At 40.2% G+C, this 16681-nt stretch overlaps 3 protein-coding genes across 3 annotated transcripts; 1 reads left to right on the forward strand and 2 right to left on the reverse strand.

The window, feature by feature from the left end:
- Positions 1-142: 142 nt before the first annotated feature.
- On the reverse strand, positions 143-12760 carry LOC132196876 (dnaJ homolog subfamily C member 13). The gene is made up of 37 exons (XM_059619810.1): positions 12638-12760; positions 12347-12428; positions 11775-11907; positions 8887-9054; positions 8611-8829; positions 8397-8554; positions 8211-8343; positions 8036-8154; positions 7731-7980; positions 7505-7677; positions 7232-7439; positions 7018-7173; positions 6709-6963; positions 6469-6654; positions 6194-6415; positions 5872-6137; positions 5655-5817; positions 5458-5603; positions 5282-5402; positions 4738-5226; positions 4547-4683; positions 4289-4490; positions 4043-4234; positions 3850-3985; positions 3608-3792; positions 3354-3545; positions 3115-3294; positions 2844-3056; positions 2550-2789; positions 2346-2490; positions 2032-2292; positions 1689-1974; positions 1422-1638; positions 1174-1365; positions 974-1117; positions 681-918; positions 143-625 (listed from the first exon to the last, which is right to left on the reverse strand). The coding sequence occupies exons 2-37, from the start codon at positions 12415-12417 to the stop codon at positions 516-518; spliced, it is 6906 nt and encodes a 2301-aa protein (XP_059475793.1). The 5' UTR covers positions 12418-12428; positions 12638-12760; the 3' UTR covers positions 143-515.
- Positions 10006-11901, forward strand: LOC132196877 (histone-lysine N-methyltransferase, H3 lysine-79 specific-like). The gene is made up of 3 exons (XM_059619811.1): positions 10006-11111; positions 11183-11295; positions 11347-11901. Exons 1-3 carry the CDS (start codon positions 10059-10061, stop codon positions 11675-11677), a joined length of 1497 nt encoding a protein of 498 aa, XP_059475794.1. The 5' UTR covers positions 10006-10058; the 3' UTR covers positions 11678-11901.
- Positions 12761-13111: 351 nt separating the features above from the next.
- LOC132198387 (MOB kinase activator-like 4) lies at positions 13112-16661 on the reverse strand. The gene is made up of 5 exons (XM_059622401.1): positions 16508-16661; positions 16290-16453; positions 15870-16079; positions 15703-15814; positions 13112-15645 (listed from the first exon to the last, which is right to left on the reverse strand). Exons 1-5 carry the CDS (start codon positions 16565-16567, stop codon positions 15520-15522), a joined length of 672 nt encoding a protein of 223 aa, XP_059478384.1. The 5' UTR covers positions 16568-16661; the 3' UTR covers positions 13112-15519.
- Between the last annotated feature and the right edge of the window lie 20 nt (positions 16662-16681).

Below are 16681 nucleotides of genomic sequence, written 5' to 3' on the forward strand. Positions count from 1 at the left end.
TGGACCACTCTGGAGCCCCTGGTGGCGCGAATCAAATTTAATCCAGAGTTTTACCTTAACTTTTTCGTTTCATTTTTTTTTTTAAATTTAAATTTACATTTATAGTTTATAGGAAAATATAATTCGAAAGTAGAGACTTCAGTGAAATATTCTTTACTTTATTTGTATATATGTTCACTCGCACTTATTTTTAATATTATTTCTTTTTTACGAATTACGGTAAAAGTTCCTTTTCTGATTATTCAAATTTCAGAACGGAGCATATATTGTAGCAAGTCTAATATTATCTCATATTATACAATGTTTGCAAGTAAAGAGTACAAAAATAAGTTGGAATGGAAAGATTTGGAAAATAACGCAAGCAAACTAAAATCACAAGGAATAATGAATATTTCCCTCAAATTAATGATTTATCGCATTTCATATTAATGTGTAGCTACAAAGCATATCTTTAAAGGAATGGAGTTTCATTAATGCACAACAATGTGGTTACTCTTCAACGTTTTCCCCTCTCTTCACGAACTTGATGGGCTCTCAGAGGGAGACATAAGAGGAGGAGGTTGGTCAGGCAACTTTGCAGCGCCTCGGCCGTCTGTCAAGTAACCCATCATTCCAGATGGAGCCTCTGGAATAAAAATTAATAATTTATTACAACTTTTCTTAAAAAAATATCCACTCACCTAAATATTTTTGTTCGTTAGGGCCTCCTAGGAAAAGATCGTGCTTTTGGTCCCTGAATTCGGCCCAGCCGGGGCACTTGTCCAGCATGGCAGAAATTTTTTCAGCAAGCTGAGGATTGCTTGTGTTCTTAAGCGCCTTGAGCGCATGCACTAAGTGCGCTTTGTGCGCCGCAGATAGTACTGAAGACGGTGACTGCAGCAAGCCAAGTAGGTATGGCACTAATTCAATTTGAACAGCCTAACAAGATTTCAAATTGGAATCGATCAGGACAAAAAAAGTTCATTCATCTTGCCTGTCTTATGATTGGTTCCGAACCCATGGCACTGAACCAGTTGCCCAAGGTTTCGCAGGCAAAACCTTGAGACTGTGGGTATTTCTGCATAGCCAACTTGAGAGCAGAAACACAGTCAGTATTTCTCAGAGCCTCAACACAGCCCTAAAATTAATTCAAAATAATAGAAAAATTTATCACAATTACTTTCAAATGCGTACTTGACTCTTTGACAGATGCAGGAACACTTTGACGGCACCAATGGTTGCCTGGTTGTTACCTTTGTTGACACAGCCAACCAAGGTTTGCACTAGTTTTGGCAAATGACCCAAGCTTGGCAATACTTCTGCTAATTTTGGTTGGGTTGCAAGCAAGCTGACTAGAGAGACAATAGCAAGGTCCATTTTTGAGCTCTGTATTTTAGAAGAAACGATTAAAATTCGCATTTACGAAATATTTTCAAATTAACCTCTCCAGTTTCCCTTGCCATCAGCTCAATGGTGGTGTCCAGAAGCTCCCCTAGGAAGTGCTTTGGTCTTTTGAGACTCCAGCCTGGATTGGCGGAAAAGAGTCTCAGGTAAACACCACCGACCACCAATTCGTCTGACTGTTCGCTTTGGTAATTAAAGTCTGTGTCTGGTGCCTTCCACTCAGCCTTTACATCTATTCTTTGCCTGTCTGAAAACCTATTTAAAATAATTAGACGTAGTTTAAAATTAGCTCAGTAAAAACTTACTCTTTTTGAGTTTCGTTTAAGTGCTTCTCCAGCAAATTCCTCTGATTTGATCCCCAGACGAGCTCTGGGTTTTCGTGATTTCCGTCATAGAGCGCCATCGCCATTCGTGGCGATCCTAATATTATATCAGACAAGGCTGCTGGTAAGAAGCGTGAGAGAACAAGTTTGACTTTGGGGCCTGAAAGTCTATCAGCCGAGAGCCTCGATAACAATTCAGCGGTTCGTCCTCTTACTTCCTCAGATTTTCCAGAATTGCAGAAAAGGCACAGCAGATAAAGCACAGCTCCTGTTTTTTAAATAAATTTTTTTCTCTTTTGCATCAATATGCATAATATTACTATACCTTTGGCAAGAGCTTCCTTGACAGCTTTCGGAGAGGAGGCAAGTGTGTGCAGGCAGTCTAGGCAAAGTGAGATGACTTCATCTTCCTCTCCGAGCAAAGTTAGTAAAATGTGATGCAAAACTTCCGACACTGCCAGATCATTGACACACTCTAGATTTGAACACGCTGTGTTTAAGACTTGCAGACAATCCGGTTGTAAATTAGGCATCACCAGAAGCCAAGACAAAAGCTTAAAATGCCCAATCAGCTGTAGTTCAACACCTGAGAATGCAGGAATATTATATGAAGTTTAACAAAATTTATTCCGTTTTTACCTGGATTGCATTTTAAAACGTTTGCTAGAGATCGCAAGGCCATGTGTGAATGGATATGAATTTTATCATCGGATAGCACAGACTGCAACTTTTTTGACTGGTTTCTCAAGTATTCCAGCAACTCCAAAACAAAGCCTTTTGGTTTCTAGAAGTAAAGGGTTAACCTCTTAATTTACACATTCGTTGAAAATTATGACAACTTACTTGAATGGGGAATGAGGGCTGTTCATTGTAAATTCTGATGAAGACCCCTCCTATCACAAGCTCGTCACAGTGAGCGGAAAAATCAAATACTGGAGCTAGATCAATCGACGGGTCGATCGGATCATTAGGATCTCTCCTCAATGTTCTTTGCTCTTCGACAAAGTCGTTTAATTGAGCTCTTGTGCCATTGTCCCAAATTAAGTAAGGATTCTCTATGTTGCTGTTGAGAATCTTCAGAATCTATAAATTTTGTTGTAAGAGAGGCTGCAAAGTAAATATCGTGGTAAAGAAAACCTCATCTGGGGTGTCGCTATTTAATTGATGGGCAATGAAAGGCGTCAGCAGTCTGTCAAGAGCCTTTTGGGCAACTGGGTTGGCTGGATAAAGCTCTTCAATTTTCTTGCCTACTTCTTTAGGTGGTTGACTAGTAGTGGGTGAAGGAGGAGGGTATCCACTCAGTGCAGCACAAACTTTCAACGACAAACGCGCCAAACGATTTCCCAATGCCTTGGTATTTATAAGAATTATTATTTTTCTTCTAAATGAATTTAATGAAATATGAAACCTGATTATTCGTGCTTTCTGTCTGGGTAACACCTCCCTCCTCGAGAGTATAGTCGAAGCCAAATATAGATTTCAACGCAGGCCACATAGCTCCCGACTGCACTAAAGCCATTTGAAGAATCGAGTCGGCAGCAAGAGAAGCGACACAAGCCGATGTGTGACAAGCCAACTCAATCAAATGCTGAAGTTGAAACAAATTATTTCCAGTTAAGCATTTTGGAAAAATCTTAACACACGTACCTGCCACTGAAGTATACTGCACAACTCCCAGACAAGGCGAGGAAGCTCGACCATCTTGTCCCGACATGCTTGAGACTTTGCACAAACGCCCAGCGTTTGTACAACATTACAGCATACTTTGACAGCCACATCCTGTGGCTTAGCGCTTTTGCTGAGAACAGCTACACATCTTGAGAGAGCTTCTAACAAGGACTATATTTTTTTTTATTAATACGAGATGTAAAAATTTTGGTGGCGATTTAGGGTTTTCTTACATCAATTCCGCCTTCACGTCGAAGCTCCTCTGCATTCAGCGAGCAGCAGTCCACGGTGTAGTAGGCAAGTTCACTGGCACTCGCTAACAAAGGTACCTGCTTTGAGAACAGTCCCTCGTCGGAAGTTTCCATTTTGATAGTTTTTATCAATTGAGGATAACCAGCGTATTTGTATGGAGACAGCTCTGAAATGGTTAGAAAATTTTTTAATATAAAGTTTTTCTTGTAATACCCAAACAAACCTGATTTATATCTCCTAAAAAGAATACTTTGTGTTCGCAAAATCAACACAATATTGTCTGGATTTGGTCCTGAAAATTCCCTGGAATCTTTGCTGCACAGGAACTCGTATGCTTTATTGACTGCTTCAAATCGTTCCTAGAATACCAAAGTATTATTATTACATGCAGCATAAAAATTTATTAGAGAAAGTACTCTGCCTGCTGGATTTTTGTCAGGATGGAACTTTTGAGCATTCACAAAATAGGCTTTCCTAATGTCAGATTCCTGAACATTTTCAGCATCTAATATGCCCAGTTCTCGCAAGGCATCTGCTGTTGACATGGCTGGGGGTTTCTTCTCCACTTCTCGCTTCCACAACAGCAAAACGTCTCTCAACAGAGACACCTGTGTTTAAAATAATGTTAATAAACATTCATTTCCTTGAAGCATTTTATTTACAGGTTCTGCGATTGGCCAGTTAGGGAACTTGATTTCGTCACAGAGGTGGCGCAAATAGAATGAACCACAGAACAACTCTCTGTCTAGTTGAGGGTAAAGAATCTCTGGAATGACGCAGTGAGAATAAATTGCTCTGGTATTGGATGAAAGTCTGGGAGAGAAATCAGCTAAGTGAGCTGCGAGACGTTCACACAAATGACGTCTGCAACAAAAATTAAATTAATATAAAATAGTAAAGTAAAGAAAACTTCAAAGTACCTCATTTCAGAGCTCCAAATGGCTTCTGGAGTGTCAAACTCGCCAAGGAAAATCTCGGCAAATTTTTCAGGCCCGTGATTGATTAGGAAATGGACCATGGCATCTGGTAACAAAGGCGACAGAATACTTCCAGTGCCCTGAAAATGACGACAAATTTCAGAACTACTTATAAACTTGATTGATCAGCATACTTGTACTCTACTGCACGCTTGCAGTGTGTGGGTGGTCGACAAAAAGCGCGCAATTGGCAGGACGTTGGATCCTGTGTACATCAGTACAAAGTAAAATGCTCCAGAGAGGTAAAGCCGAGTGGCGGCTGGATTATCAGCCATGACCAGATTTAGAATGGTAGCAACACTCTCAACAATTTTAGGATCAAACGTCAAGAGCAATTGAACAACGTGGGGTAATAAACTTGGGTCCGAAATTTCTCTTTTCACTCTCGGCAAAGGCCTGATGACAGATCCGTCGTTTTCTCTTGATGGGGAATATTCGCACAGCTGAATTAAAATGCCTAGAGCAAGATGCGCAAGTTGACTTTCATCAAGAACTGCTTCACCTCTTGCAAGGAGCCCCCACTTGAGCTGAGGCACTTGGTGCAAAAGCCGCCATGATTCCATTCCTTGTGCCCAGCATTTTGTTCTGGCTGTGATTGTTTGGGCAGCGAACAACTCTTTTAGCTGAAAATTAAACCACAAATAAAAATTTGTTTTAATTTAAGCATCTCAATCTTACGTCTTTGTAGCTCACGGGCCCTCTCCTCTCATTATTTACTTCGTAGTACCACTCTTTTTCCTGGTCCCTCGTCATGCCAGGTCCTGCTTCCAAGACGTTACTTTGTGAAGGCACCATTGCTCTAGAAAAATTTTTAGTACTGAATTCAGAGTTTTAGATTCAGATCAAAGTCTAACCTGTTTGTGTGCAGGTGGGACAAGGTAACAAGGTCCACTAGGCTTTTTACAAGACCGGCATCTAACATCAATTGACAATTTGACTTCTGTCGTACCAGTTGTCTAAGGAAGAGAACGATTCTGTCTCGTTCTGATCTTTCCACGCTCTAATTGTTTATCATGCTTAAAAATTCATTGGTTCAAATTAATGGTTTTACCTTGTCAAGCATAGCAACAAGAAATTTCATGTCTGAGAATGGCTTGAGTTCCTCATAATGTTGACCGTAAACGATAGACATTGCTTGAAGACACATGGCTCGCATATCGGCTCTAGCTGTGCTTAGTAAAAATCTGTGATAAAGTTCCGTGAACAACTTGGATCTGTAATTTGACCAATTAAATTATCTTTTCCTAAATTAAAGCAGGTGATCTTACGCTTTCTTTATGCCAGAACCAACAGCAGTTCCTTCACCGAGACTTGCTTGCAACGTTGCCTCGTGGTCTCTTTCCAGTAGCAATCGCAAATAGTAGTCTCCGATTTTTATTTCATCAGACAAACTGGCATAAGTAACCTCAAATTCTCGATAGTTCCAGGAAACAGTCAAGTCTTCAGCGTCTGGCATTGTCGAAGCCGTCAAATCAGCTTCGGATGCAAAATTGGTCAGTTCTTGTTGAAGTGCTTCTCTCAGCTCCTCTCTCGTCTAATCATATATATTTTTTAATTAATGTTAAAAATATTAAAAATATAATAACATACTCTATGATTCCAGATTAGGTCGGGAAGAGCGTGGTCAAGCCAAAATTTAGAGTACACAAGAGGCCAATTGGCTTTTGACTTCACCAGCTCTCTCCTAAGCCTTAGAGCAACTGGCTTTGGCAAATTGCTGGTATCTGTAATTTCGACCATCCCTGGTCCACTAACACCAAGCCTTTCGAGTCTCTCAAGGCCCATCCTTGCTCCCCAGTGTTGAAGAGCATGCTTTTTTTGGTTAGTTCAATATCAATTTGTTTAATATACTTGCAGCTACTCACCTCAACGTGGCGCTCTACTACTTTTAAATTCTTCTGGACCGTCAAGCCTACTTTTTGTACTCCTTTAGGTTTCAATGATTCCATATCATCAATGACCAGTTGCAAATTGTCTCTGGTGTTAAGGTGCTCTTCACTGGTTTCAGGGGCTTTTTCGTCAGATTCAAGCCAGTTTAATAATCCGTTGGGCTACGTGAAATATACTTGAGCGTCTATTTTTCCAGGCTGGAATTTGGAGCATACCAATATTCTTCGCAACAAGTTGTTTGCTTCATCATTGTTTACACACCATAGTGCAACTAATTGTCTGGATAGTTGCCTCAAAGCTAGAATTCTTGGTTCTGGGCCACGCAAGTAAAGCGCGCTCTGCAAGTGCCTTGGCAAGGCTCCCTCAGTCAAAGCTAGTTGCTGCATTTTTGCTCCTACTTCCTCGGACCCTTCTTCAATCAAGGCCTTCATGCACAAGCCAGCACCTCGAACAATTGCCAGACAGGGGTGCTGAATCACAATTTATTACACATTCAGCAATACATTTTTTAAACGTTATTTTACCTGAAATAATTTATAAAGACATCTGCCTCTTTCAGCAAGTGCTCCCAGCAACTGATCAAAGTGAGCAGCTGAAGTTGTTTCTGAATAAGGTACGCAAAGTGCAAAGGTCAAGACGTCGAGCATGGCAGCTACTACGAGAGCACCTGTTCCTCTTGTCTGCAAGAAAATAAATTTTAATATTTTAAACAGCATTTATTTTTGGTAATGTTATTACCACATGGCCAGCCCACATGTCAAGCAAACTTGCCAAGAACTTAGGGCTTGAAAGCAGTGAAGCCTTGTTGAGCTGCTCTTGTCGTATATCCCACGCTTGGTGTAAAGGAATCATGAGGGAGCAGACTAATTCCAAAGCAAGCTGTGAAACAGACTCGTCGCCTCTCCTAAGAGATTTCACAACTCTCATGCCTATGTTTTCTCTGAGCCTAAAAACATAATGTTTTTTTTTTTACTTTGTCCAGGCAAATAACAAGAGCATGCTCTAAATTACCCAGGCAAAGTGGTGAAAGAGCAATAACCAACTCGACAGGCTAAAAGTCTCCTTAGGGCATTAAACTGAACCTCGAGTTCAGTAAGTGGAATGGTTGATATGTCACCCTCTTTCATCATGATAGTTTCCAGTGCGCCAGTGACTTGTTTGTCTTTATTCTCTCCGAAAATCCCCTGCAATCCGATCAGGCATTATTACTCCGTCAGCTTCAAACAAAAGACGATACCGTCGGGGCTGTGATATGAGCTAATCCATTGTAAGGCACATTGGCGCTGAACCTCTCTAAAAGTTCAGCATATGGTTTGTCACAAAGTGGCGGCTGAATCAACTTCAGGACCATTTTCTCTGCTTCCTCATCAATTGTGGCCCACAAAGGCAGCCACCGCATACCTCTAGCAGTACCATTTGTAGAAACATGAACGTTCCTATTTCCAGCAGCCTTTATGGTGTCTAGCAGTGATGCTAAAACCGAGTCTCTAAGATATATTAAGGAGTTAGTAATATATATTTTGTTGCAGATTAATTTATTACCTTTCATGGCATGTGTATTTTTTGCTCTGTCCATTATCTAACTGAACTGTGAAGTTCTGCGCCGAATCTCTGGGGCGCACTAAGCAGAAAACATGTTCCAATGGAGCAATACTGCACACCTATGATAATCAAATTGCCACTGAATTGAAAAGTAAAGAGCTGATTAAGACATTACTTGGTAGGTTTGAGGGTCTCTGTCAATCAAACACTGCTCCGAAAGGCAGAGAACTCTTCTCACTGGTTCGCTATGTCTTGGCGATGTCTTCATCACAGTGTATTCTCCAATTGGAGTAAGACTATCATCTCCACTAAAATTAAAGTATTTCAATAAACACCAAAGCAAAACTTGGAAGGACAGTACCTAAACTTTCCTAATCTAACATTATTCCAATTTTCCCATTCAATCATTGATTCACTTTGCTGGACGCTGGTCAATACAAGATTAAGCCCTAAATATTGGCTGGCAAACTTGGTTATCTTCTGTTTGATGCCCGACCAATCTGAACACGCAAACAAGTGCTGCAAACAGCGGCGATCACATTTTCTTCTCCTTAATATTATAATCAGCGCATTACCATTCTACCAGTCTGCCTCATTTCAATCGCCCATGCTTCACTTGAACCATGGCAACCTGGACAGCCCATGACCCTTTTCATGCATGCAATGTCTTTGTAAGGGTAGCTGGCAAGTAGGGCGTTGCTTGTTACATCTCTCTGCTCCAAACTTGCTGGAGCCACAGTTAGCGTAACTGGCAGGTTGATCCCTGACCAGTGCAGCTTTGATGCTGGATAATTCTGAAATGGTTTTTAAAAATTATTTTTTATATATAAAAAAGAAGTATTGTTATATACGCAAGATGGATCTTTTTGTTTTTCAGCTCCATTGAACTGGTGCCGATGAATTAATAGGTCGGTAAGTAGGTCAGCTCGATACTCTGTGCTGAATCGCATAGAATCTTTTTTATTCTTCTCGCTTCTGACGAATATCGAAAATTCGCCACTCAGACCATTTCCGTTGATCTGTAAATAAAGAGATAAATTATGAAATACATTAAAAATAAAATCATTTTCATTCAATTTATGTAGATAATTAAATTGAAATTTACAGCATTGTTGGATAATACCCATTGGCCCTTACATAACAACAAAAAGCGATATTGTTGCAACAATCAACAATTAGTTTGAATATTTAAAAAAAATCTTATTGTTTGATTCAGTTGCAACAAAAGTTTAAAAAATTCACAGTCACAAATTTTGCGATTCGAATCATGGAAGGAGAAGATTCTCACTCAAAATTTCTTATTAAGAGTAAAACCACTGTGACGATCGCGCCGCAGGATGCGACAAACACAACCAGTGAAGACTTTGCGAATTCGTCCAGCACTCTTCCACCAGTGGAGACTCTTGACCCCAATGAAGACCCCAAGAACATAATCAGCGAAGAGATTCAGCGGCGCAAATTGGCCAAGGATGCCCAAGCGTACGAGAACCAGCTGCGAAAACTTAAGGCCACCGTGGAGAACTTCAACGGAGTGGTCGGCGAAAAAGAGAAGACAATTGGCAACTTGAAGGCCGGCATTACCATGCTGACCGAGAGCATTGGCCCGTTGGATAGTCAAATCGGCCAAATGCAGAAGGCGCTGGAGCTGAAGAAGAGCGGCGAGCTGAGTCTGCTGTTGCAGAAAGACGAGGAGAACACGACTTTGGCAAACAAGTTTGTGGAGTCGGTGGCTAAATACAAAGGACACATCGAAGAGAAGAAACGCAGCATCGCAGGGCACAGGGAACGAGTGGCCAAAGAATTGGAAGCGCTCGAGGCTAAGTACAAGTTGGATGCTGAGAAAGACTTGGCCAGCATCAAGGAAATGCAGAAAAGCAACGATCAGGCACGGGCAGAAAAGGCCAGACAACTTGAAGAGAAACGAGAGCAGCTGGGAAAGGTCAGCGAGCTGACCCTCGAGTGCGAAAGTTTGTTGCGCGAGTTCCAGAAAATATCCGACGAGAGAAAATCGATTAACAAAAAGATGAGTGAGCTCGAGGCTGGACTGGCACAGTTGGAGCATTTAGCCAGCCAGGAGAGCCAGTCGGCCGTGGACCTGAAAATCGCCGACAACAAAAGAAACGCAGCCTTGAGGGAAAAGCACATAGCCAGTTTGACTGCCGAGCGTGAAATGAAGAAAAAACAACTGGCCGAAGAGAAGATCAAGAGTGGCAAACTGACGCAGGACTTTGCTGATGTGGCTGAGGAGCGGGACGCTTTGGAAAAAACTCAGAAGGCCAAACTGAAGGAGCTGCAGGGTTTGATGAACGAGTGTGCCGAAAAGAAGGCCGAGGGCGAGTCGACCATCGAAAGGACAATCGCGTACGAACGGGAGATGAAACGGAAGATCAGGGAGGCGCGGAAGGAGTCGGACAGGATGAGCCAGTCGATCCTGGCACGGATGAACAACGCTCGCAAAAACTCGGTCTTCTTTCAGAACGAGCGCGCCGAGAAAGAACAAAAAGAGCGAGAGGAGCGAGAGAGACAGAAGGAGGAGATGCGAGAAGAGCTGGAGGAGTTGAAAAGAACCATCGAAGGGATGAAGGAGTCCTTCAAAAAGGAAAACGAAGCCGCCGAGCGATATTACGCTAGAATCGAGCGAGAAAAGGATCTCTTTGGTAAGGACGCAAACAAGGACCACGAGTTCAAGATCAACTTGGTCCAAGAGCGGATCCAGCAGCTCAATGTGAAAAGCAGCAGAGAACTGGCCGAGTTTGACGCAGAACTGAAGCAAACCACGGCGCAGATTGAGCAGGAGAAGGCCAACCTGAAACTAGTTGCTGAAGTGGCAAAGGCGAGTGCCAAGATGAAATCCGACGCCGACCAGGAGCACAAATTGAAGGAAACTCTTTGGGCCATTGAGAGAGAATTCACCGAGCAAAAGCAGAAGGTGGCTGAACTGGTCAGACAGGAATATGACCTCCAGAAGGAGCTGCACAAGTACGACATCCTGCCCTCGGAATTTGCTCCGGCCGCACCTGCAAGAAAAGAGTCAGCAAACGCTCCTGGCCCTATTAGTCAAAAGCAGCAGGCACAGGTGAGAATTTGTAAAAAGCTTTATAAATTTGTCAAAACCTGAATAAAATTTAATATTATTAATTTTTGTAGCCACTGAACTACTCCATACAAACGCAGACTGCGATTACCCAAGGAAAGTCACAGCAGCAGACCCAGAGCAGAATACCAACGGCATCACACTTGGCCCAAAGAAGCATGCAAACGTAATAAAAATAATTAATTAATTTAACACATTAATTAATTCATAAATTCAGCGCTATTCCTGTGCCTCGTGAATTCAAGCTTGACGACGAAGGTCAAATGAAGTCTCTGCTTCGTCAGAAAACCGCCGAGGTGCAGCAGAGTTTGCAAAACTTCAGACGCGGTGTGCCACAAGAACAGCAGGTCGCCACAATGACGGAGCTGATGTCTCAGTCGCATTTGAGTGTGGCAAGCAAACTCCACCTTGCCGCAAGTCAGATGGAGGCTGAAATGAGGCGAGACAAGAGCCGCATCGCCATTCTCAAGACGGAGGGCACCAAAGACCAGACCAAAAGACCTCTCGTCTTCCAAGGCAAGGCCAACCTGACACCTCGGCCTGGATAAGAGCTCTGAGCGAAATTATATAAAATTTGGAAGACAAGAATATTGTACTTTTTTTCATAACATAGCAATTCTTTAATATAAATTAATATTCTCTGACCTGATTGTGGTTGCCGTTTGGCCCTGGAAGAGCAACCATAAAATCGCAATAGGGCCAGCGATTGGTGATTTCCATGTTCGAGGGGTTGTACGTGGTGACACCGGTTGTGCCAATGGAGAAAATCCGCTTGTACCTGTTAAAAGAAAAAAACCCGCATGAGAAGAACATACAAATCATTAAATTAACGCAGGGAAAGTTTTAATTACCGGTTCTTTTTCTCACGAGATTATAATGGGTACACAAATTATCATAATTTTCACAAGCATTAAACTATAAAACATAATATTTATATTACTTACATAATATCCACCATTTAAAAAAATAAAATAATTAGTTTTTTTTTTAAATTTGGAATATTTTATCCCTCAATTAAATGTATTAATTTCAGTAAAAAATAAATAATTAATTTATGTAGCAAGCAGATCAAAATTCACATTCATCCCTAATTTTTTTGACAATTAATTTTGAGGGCTGTAATGATAATAAAATTAGTCCTATCTGAATAATCATATGATCTCGTGCAGTCGAGATAAAGAGATGCTTGATGACAAAATATTAAAACTTTGACGTACTTCCCACGCCATGGCGAGTGCTTGGTGACCAAAAAGCACGATTCGTCTTCATTATCCTTGACAGGAATCATCTCCGAACCACCTGCGAACAACCATTTGAAAAAGTTCATCATCAAAGTCGCAGCTAAAACGATGAGGGTGTTGAATAAAGGGGTTCAAAGACCTCGCAGTAGCTCCCTCAACGGTGGTTCCGTGTTGGATTTCTTGCTTGTTTTTGCACGCCAGCAGAACTACGTGCGTGATTTGTAAGCGGGACACATTCAACAATACCGGACGGTGCGTCCGACTTACCATGAATGGCGCGCTCGGGACGAAATCACTTCGGTTGAGGACAAAATTGATACTCCCAAAACAGATTACTGATTGCTGTCAACTCTCAAAACCCCATCAGCGAGTGGGAGTATCCGTGGCGATGCTCATTTTTTTCACTTTGCAGCACCAAAATAAGTGCGCGAAAAGTTGTGTAATTTGGATTTATGCGATAATAGATATATCATGGTTTAAATCATTTAAATTTGATAAAATAATCAGATTTGATGGCTTTAATTCATTACAAAATCTTGCGGATTGGTAGCAAACATATGTTATGCTAATTTTGTGCGTGAAAATTTGAAAATTAAAGAAAATTTTTCAACTATTTAATGATTTTAGAAACCAATCTTGTTTAAATTCAGTAGCTTGAGTAACTTTTATACGTTGTACTTATGACATGAAACAAGGAAACATTTAAAATTAACAAACTGTTAATTAAAACTAGAAGAGACCTGCAATAAGCTGGATTTTTTTAATATAATTCAATTTAATGACTATACACACTCAATTGAATTGATGTTGGAGAAAGAAATAATGTTACATTATTTGAGTAAAACAAAAAAATTACAATAGCAATAAGCTATATTACATTTTGCAACACATAATATTAGCATAATAATGGGTGTGCAATAAAACAGATCAATGCGGGATTACACAATAGTTCAGAAGTTATTCATCAAGTTGTTGAGCTACTGAGACTAAGTTTGAAAAATGCAGAAAATTTATTTCCCAACTCTTCAAAATCTTGAATCTCCTGTCTTTATAAACCATTGTCGATATTTACAGGGCACTTTTTTTTTTAATCGGCCACACTTTTGGCAAGGGTCAACCGATTTGAATGAAATTTGGCAGGTCGGTTGCTCTTAGGGTGTAAACAAATAGTTTAGAAGGATTTTTGAAAATTCTCAAAATTGCCTATTTTACAGGGGCTCAAAGTTGCTGATTTTGAAAAATGGCGTTTTCAAAAATCGAAAATATCTCAGCTCCTGTTGCAGATAGCGCATAAGTTTATAAAGCAAAATTGTAGGTAATTAGACGCCCTACAACTTTGCTATAGTGACCAAGGTCGTAGGTCAAACCTGAAGGTCATTTATTTTTAGCTCATTTTTTTCAGGCTCTACCAAAGTACCAAGGCAATAAATTTTTTTGATTCCAAAATAGCCAAAAGTTGCTCCAGTTAGTAATAAACATCATATAAAAATTTGGTGATACTTATTTTTGTCGTTTTTGAGATATTCCGGATCAAAGGGCAAAAAACGTGGTTTTCCGAGCGTTTTTTGTGCACAATTTATTTTAAACCTCCATAACTTTTTTCCTGTTAGAGTTAGGATTAAATGTATTATGACAAAAAATAATTGCCTTTAATTTTTCTTCCAGATCATGTATCACACATGGTGATCAGGTCACAAAAGGGCATTGACCCCATGGTGACCTGTGACCTTTTTGAATTTTTTTACGTGTGTGACACATGGATGGAAAGAGGATGTCAGCAGGAGCATTTTGGTACTCGGATTTTTGTTCTAGCATCAATAGATGTGAAGTTACATCTATTTTTAAATAATTTATTCATCCGATTCTATCTTTTGCTGCACAAAATCTATGATAACTTCACTTGTAATGATGCTAGAACAAAAATCCGGGTATTAAAATGCTCCTGCTGACATCCTCTTTCCATCCATGTGTCACACACGTAAAAAAATTCAAAAAGGTCACAGGTCACCATGGGGTCAATGCCCTTTTGTGACCTGATCACCATGTGTGATACATGATCTGGAAGAAAAATTAAAGGCAATTATTTTTTGTCATAATACATTTAATCCTAACTCTAACAGGAAAAAAGTTATGGAGGTTTAAAATAAATTGTGCACAAAAAACGCTCGGAAAACCACGTTTTTTGCCCTTTGATCCGGAATATCTCAAAAACGAAAAAAATAAGTATCACCAAATTTTTATATGATGTTTATTACTAACTGGAGCAACTTTTGGCTATTTTGGAATCAAAAAAATTTATTGCCTTGGTACTTTGGTAGAGCCTGAAAAAAATGAGCTAAAAATAAATGACCTTCAGGTTTGACCTACGACCTTGGTCACTATAGCAAAGTTGTAGGGCGTCTAATTACCTACAATTTTGCTTATATAAACTTATGCGCTATCTGCAACAGGAGCTGAGATATTTTCGATTTTTGAAAACGCCATTTTTCAAAATCAGCAACTTTGAGCCCCTGTAAAATAGGCAATTTAGAGAATTTTCAAAAATCCTTCTAAACTATTTGTTTACACCCTAAGAGCAACCGACCTGCCAAATTTCATTCAAATCGGTTGACCCTTGCCAAAAGTGTGGCCAATTAAAAAAAAAAGTGCCACAGGCAAAGCATTAAATGAAAACTAAACAAATTATAATTTTTTTTTTTATACATAAGTCAAATCAAATTATCAATATAGAAAAATTGATAGTTTTTGCAAAGTTCATTTGTGTATTTTGGTGTATTTGATGAATCTTTACTTTTTAAATGAAGACATAAATACGCAGTTTGCAATTAATATAACTTAGTATTGTTTAAAAACAGTGTAAGAGGCTAGTATTTTAGTTCGAGTTTAAAAAGAAATTATCAGCTTTTGTAGCTTAATGCACACTTAACATTCTTGTCCTATTTACACAATTCATTGAAACTAGAGTAGATGGCTAAATTGATTGGCTGCATCTTGGTACTTGAGCCTTTCTAATTAAAAAAAATGGGATCGACATTAAGCTCGTAATCAAATAACAGAAGAAAATGAAGTGTCTCCTTCAGCGGAAGAGAGGCTAGGTTGGACCTCCAGTGCCATCTCGGTTGGAATGACTGGGGAGATTTGAGGTTACTTTAAGCTTCCGATTCGGTCTGCAGAGCTGCTTCGTCTTCCAATATTGGCACAATTAAGTTGTCTCGAGACATCAAGTTGTACTTTATGACAAACGATGTGAATCTTCTACAGAGATACGTAGTGTTCTGAGGCAAAAATACAATTAATTAAACTATTATAAAATCCAATAACAAAAAGCTCACTTCAAACTCGTCAAATATTGCTCTGTGATGGAAGTAAGCGTGAGAAAAAATTCGATAAACTCTTCGGCAAACGGAGCCAAGCTTGGCAACAGACGAGTCCTTAATGCTCACCCTGAAAGGATCAAAACAAAATTAAATTTTTAAGGGTTGCTTTAAAGGTCACTAGCCTGCTGGGGAAGTATTTGTTGCTGTTCAACAAGCAAGCTGCCCCGTCCAGTGTGTGCCTAGTATAGTCTATGGCAGGACACTCTTTAGGTGTTTTGTGAGCAGCACAAAGAAAGATCCATTGCTCTGTTGCCGTCATTTGTGTGCAGGTTTCAGGGTGACACTCGGCTTGAAGTCGCACAGCCAATCCGTTTAATTCCAAACAAAATTGCCTAAAATAAAAAAAAAATTATTTTTTTTTAATTTAAAATATAGAGTAAATTTTAATAAACAATTTTGACTTAACTTTGATATTTACCGAGAAATTTTAAAAATAATTTAGTTATGTTATAATATGCTTACGTCTTATTTACATGTACGTACGAATTGGTAAAAGGACAAACTAATTGGCTTACAGAGCAAACTGTTTGCCGAACGCTTACCTAAGGTGTTCATACTTCCACACGCCTTCGTCCTGGCCCTCTGGAGGAGTCAAAATCTGGGCAACATTCATGGGATCGTGACAAATCTGCTGCTGTATGAACTGTTGCACGACGAGGGTGCTGTCCATCTCCTCGAAAGGTTCATCGGGCCAGCGACAAAAGTCCTTCGAAAAGAATGTCATTATTTTAAGGGCTTCAGGTTGTTAATCAGAGTCTACCTTGGCCTTCGTTCCCGGACGGTTTCTTCGCAGCATAGTGACTCCATCAGCCATCTTCATGGTTGCACTCCCTTTTATCCGAATCCCCCAGCAAGAAGCCCCACTCCCACTTCCAAAGCCATCAACAGAACTTCCACCGTCGGCCGCAAGAGCTCGCAGTCTGCGTTTCGTGAA

Source organism: Neocloeon triangulifer, unplaced genomic scaffold (genome assembly GCF_031216515.1).
Source record: "Neocloeon triangulifer isolate White Clay Creek 2 clone unplaced genomic scaffold, ASM3121651v1 ptg000012l, whole genome shotgun sequence".
NCBI classification, from domain to species: Eukaryota; Metazoa; Arthropoda; class Insecta; order Ephemeroptera; family Baetidae; genus Neocloeon; species Neocloeon triangulifer.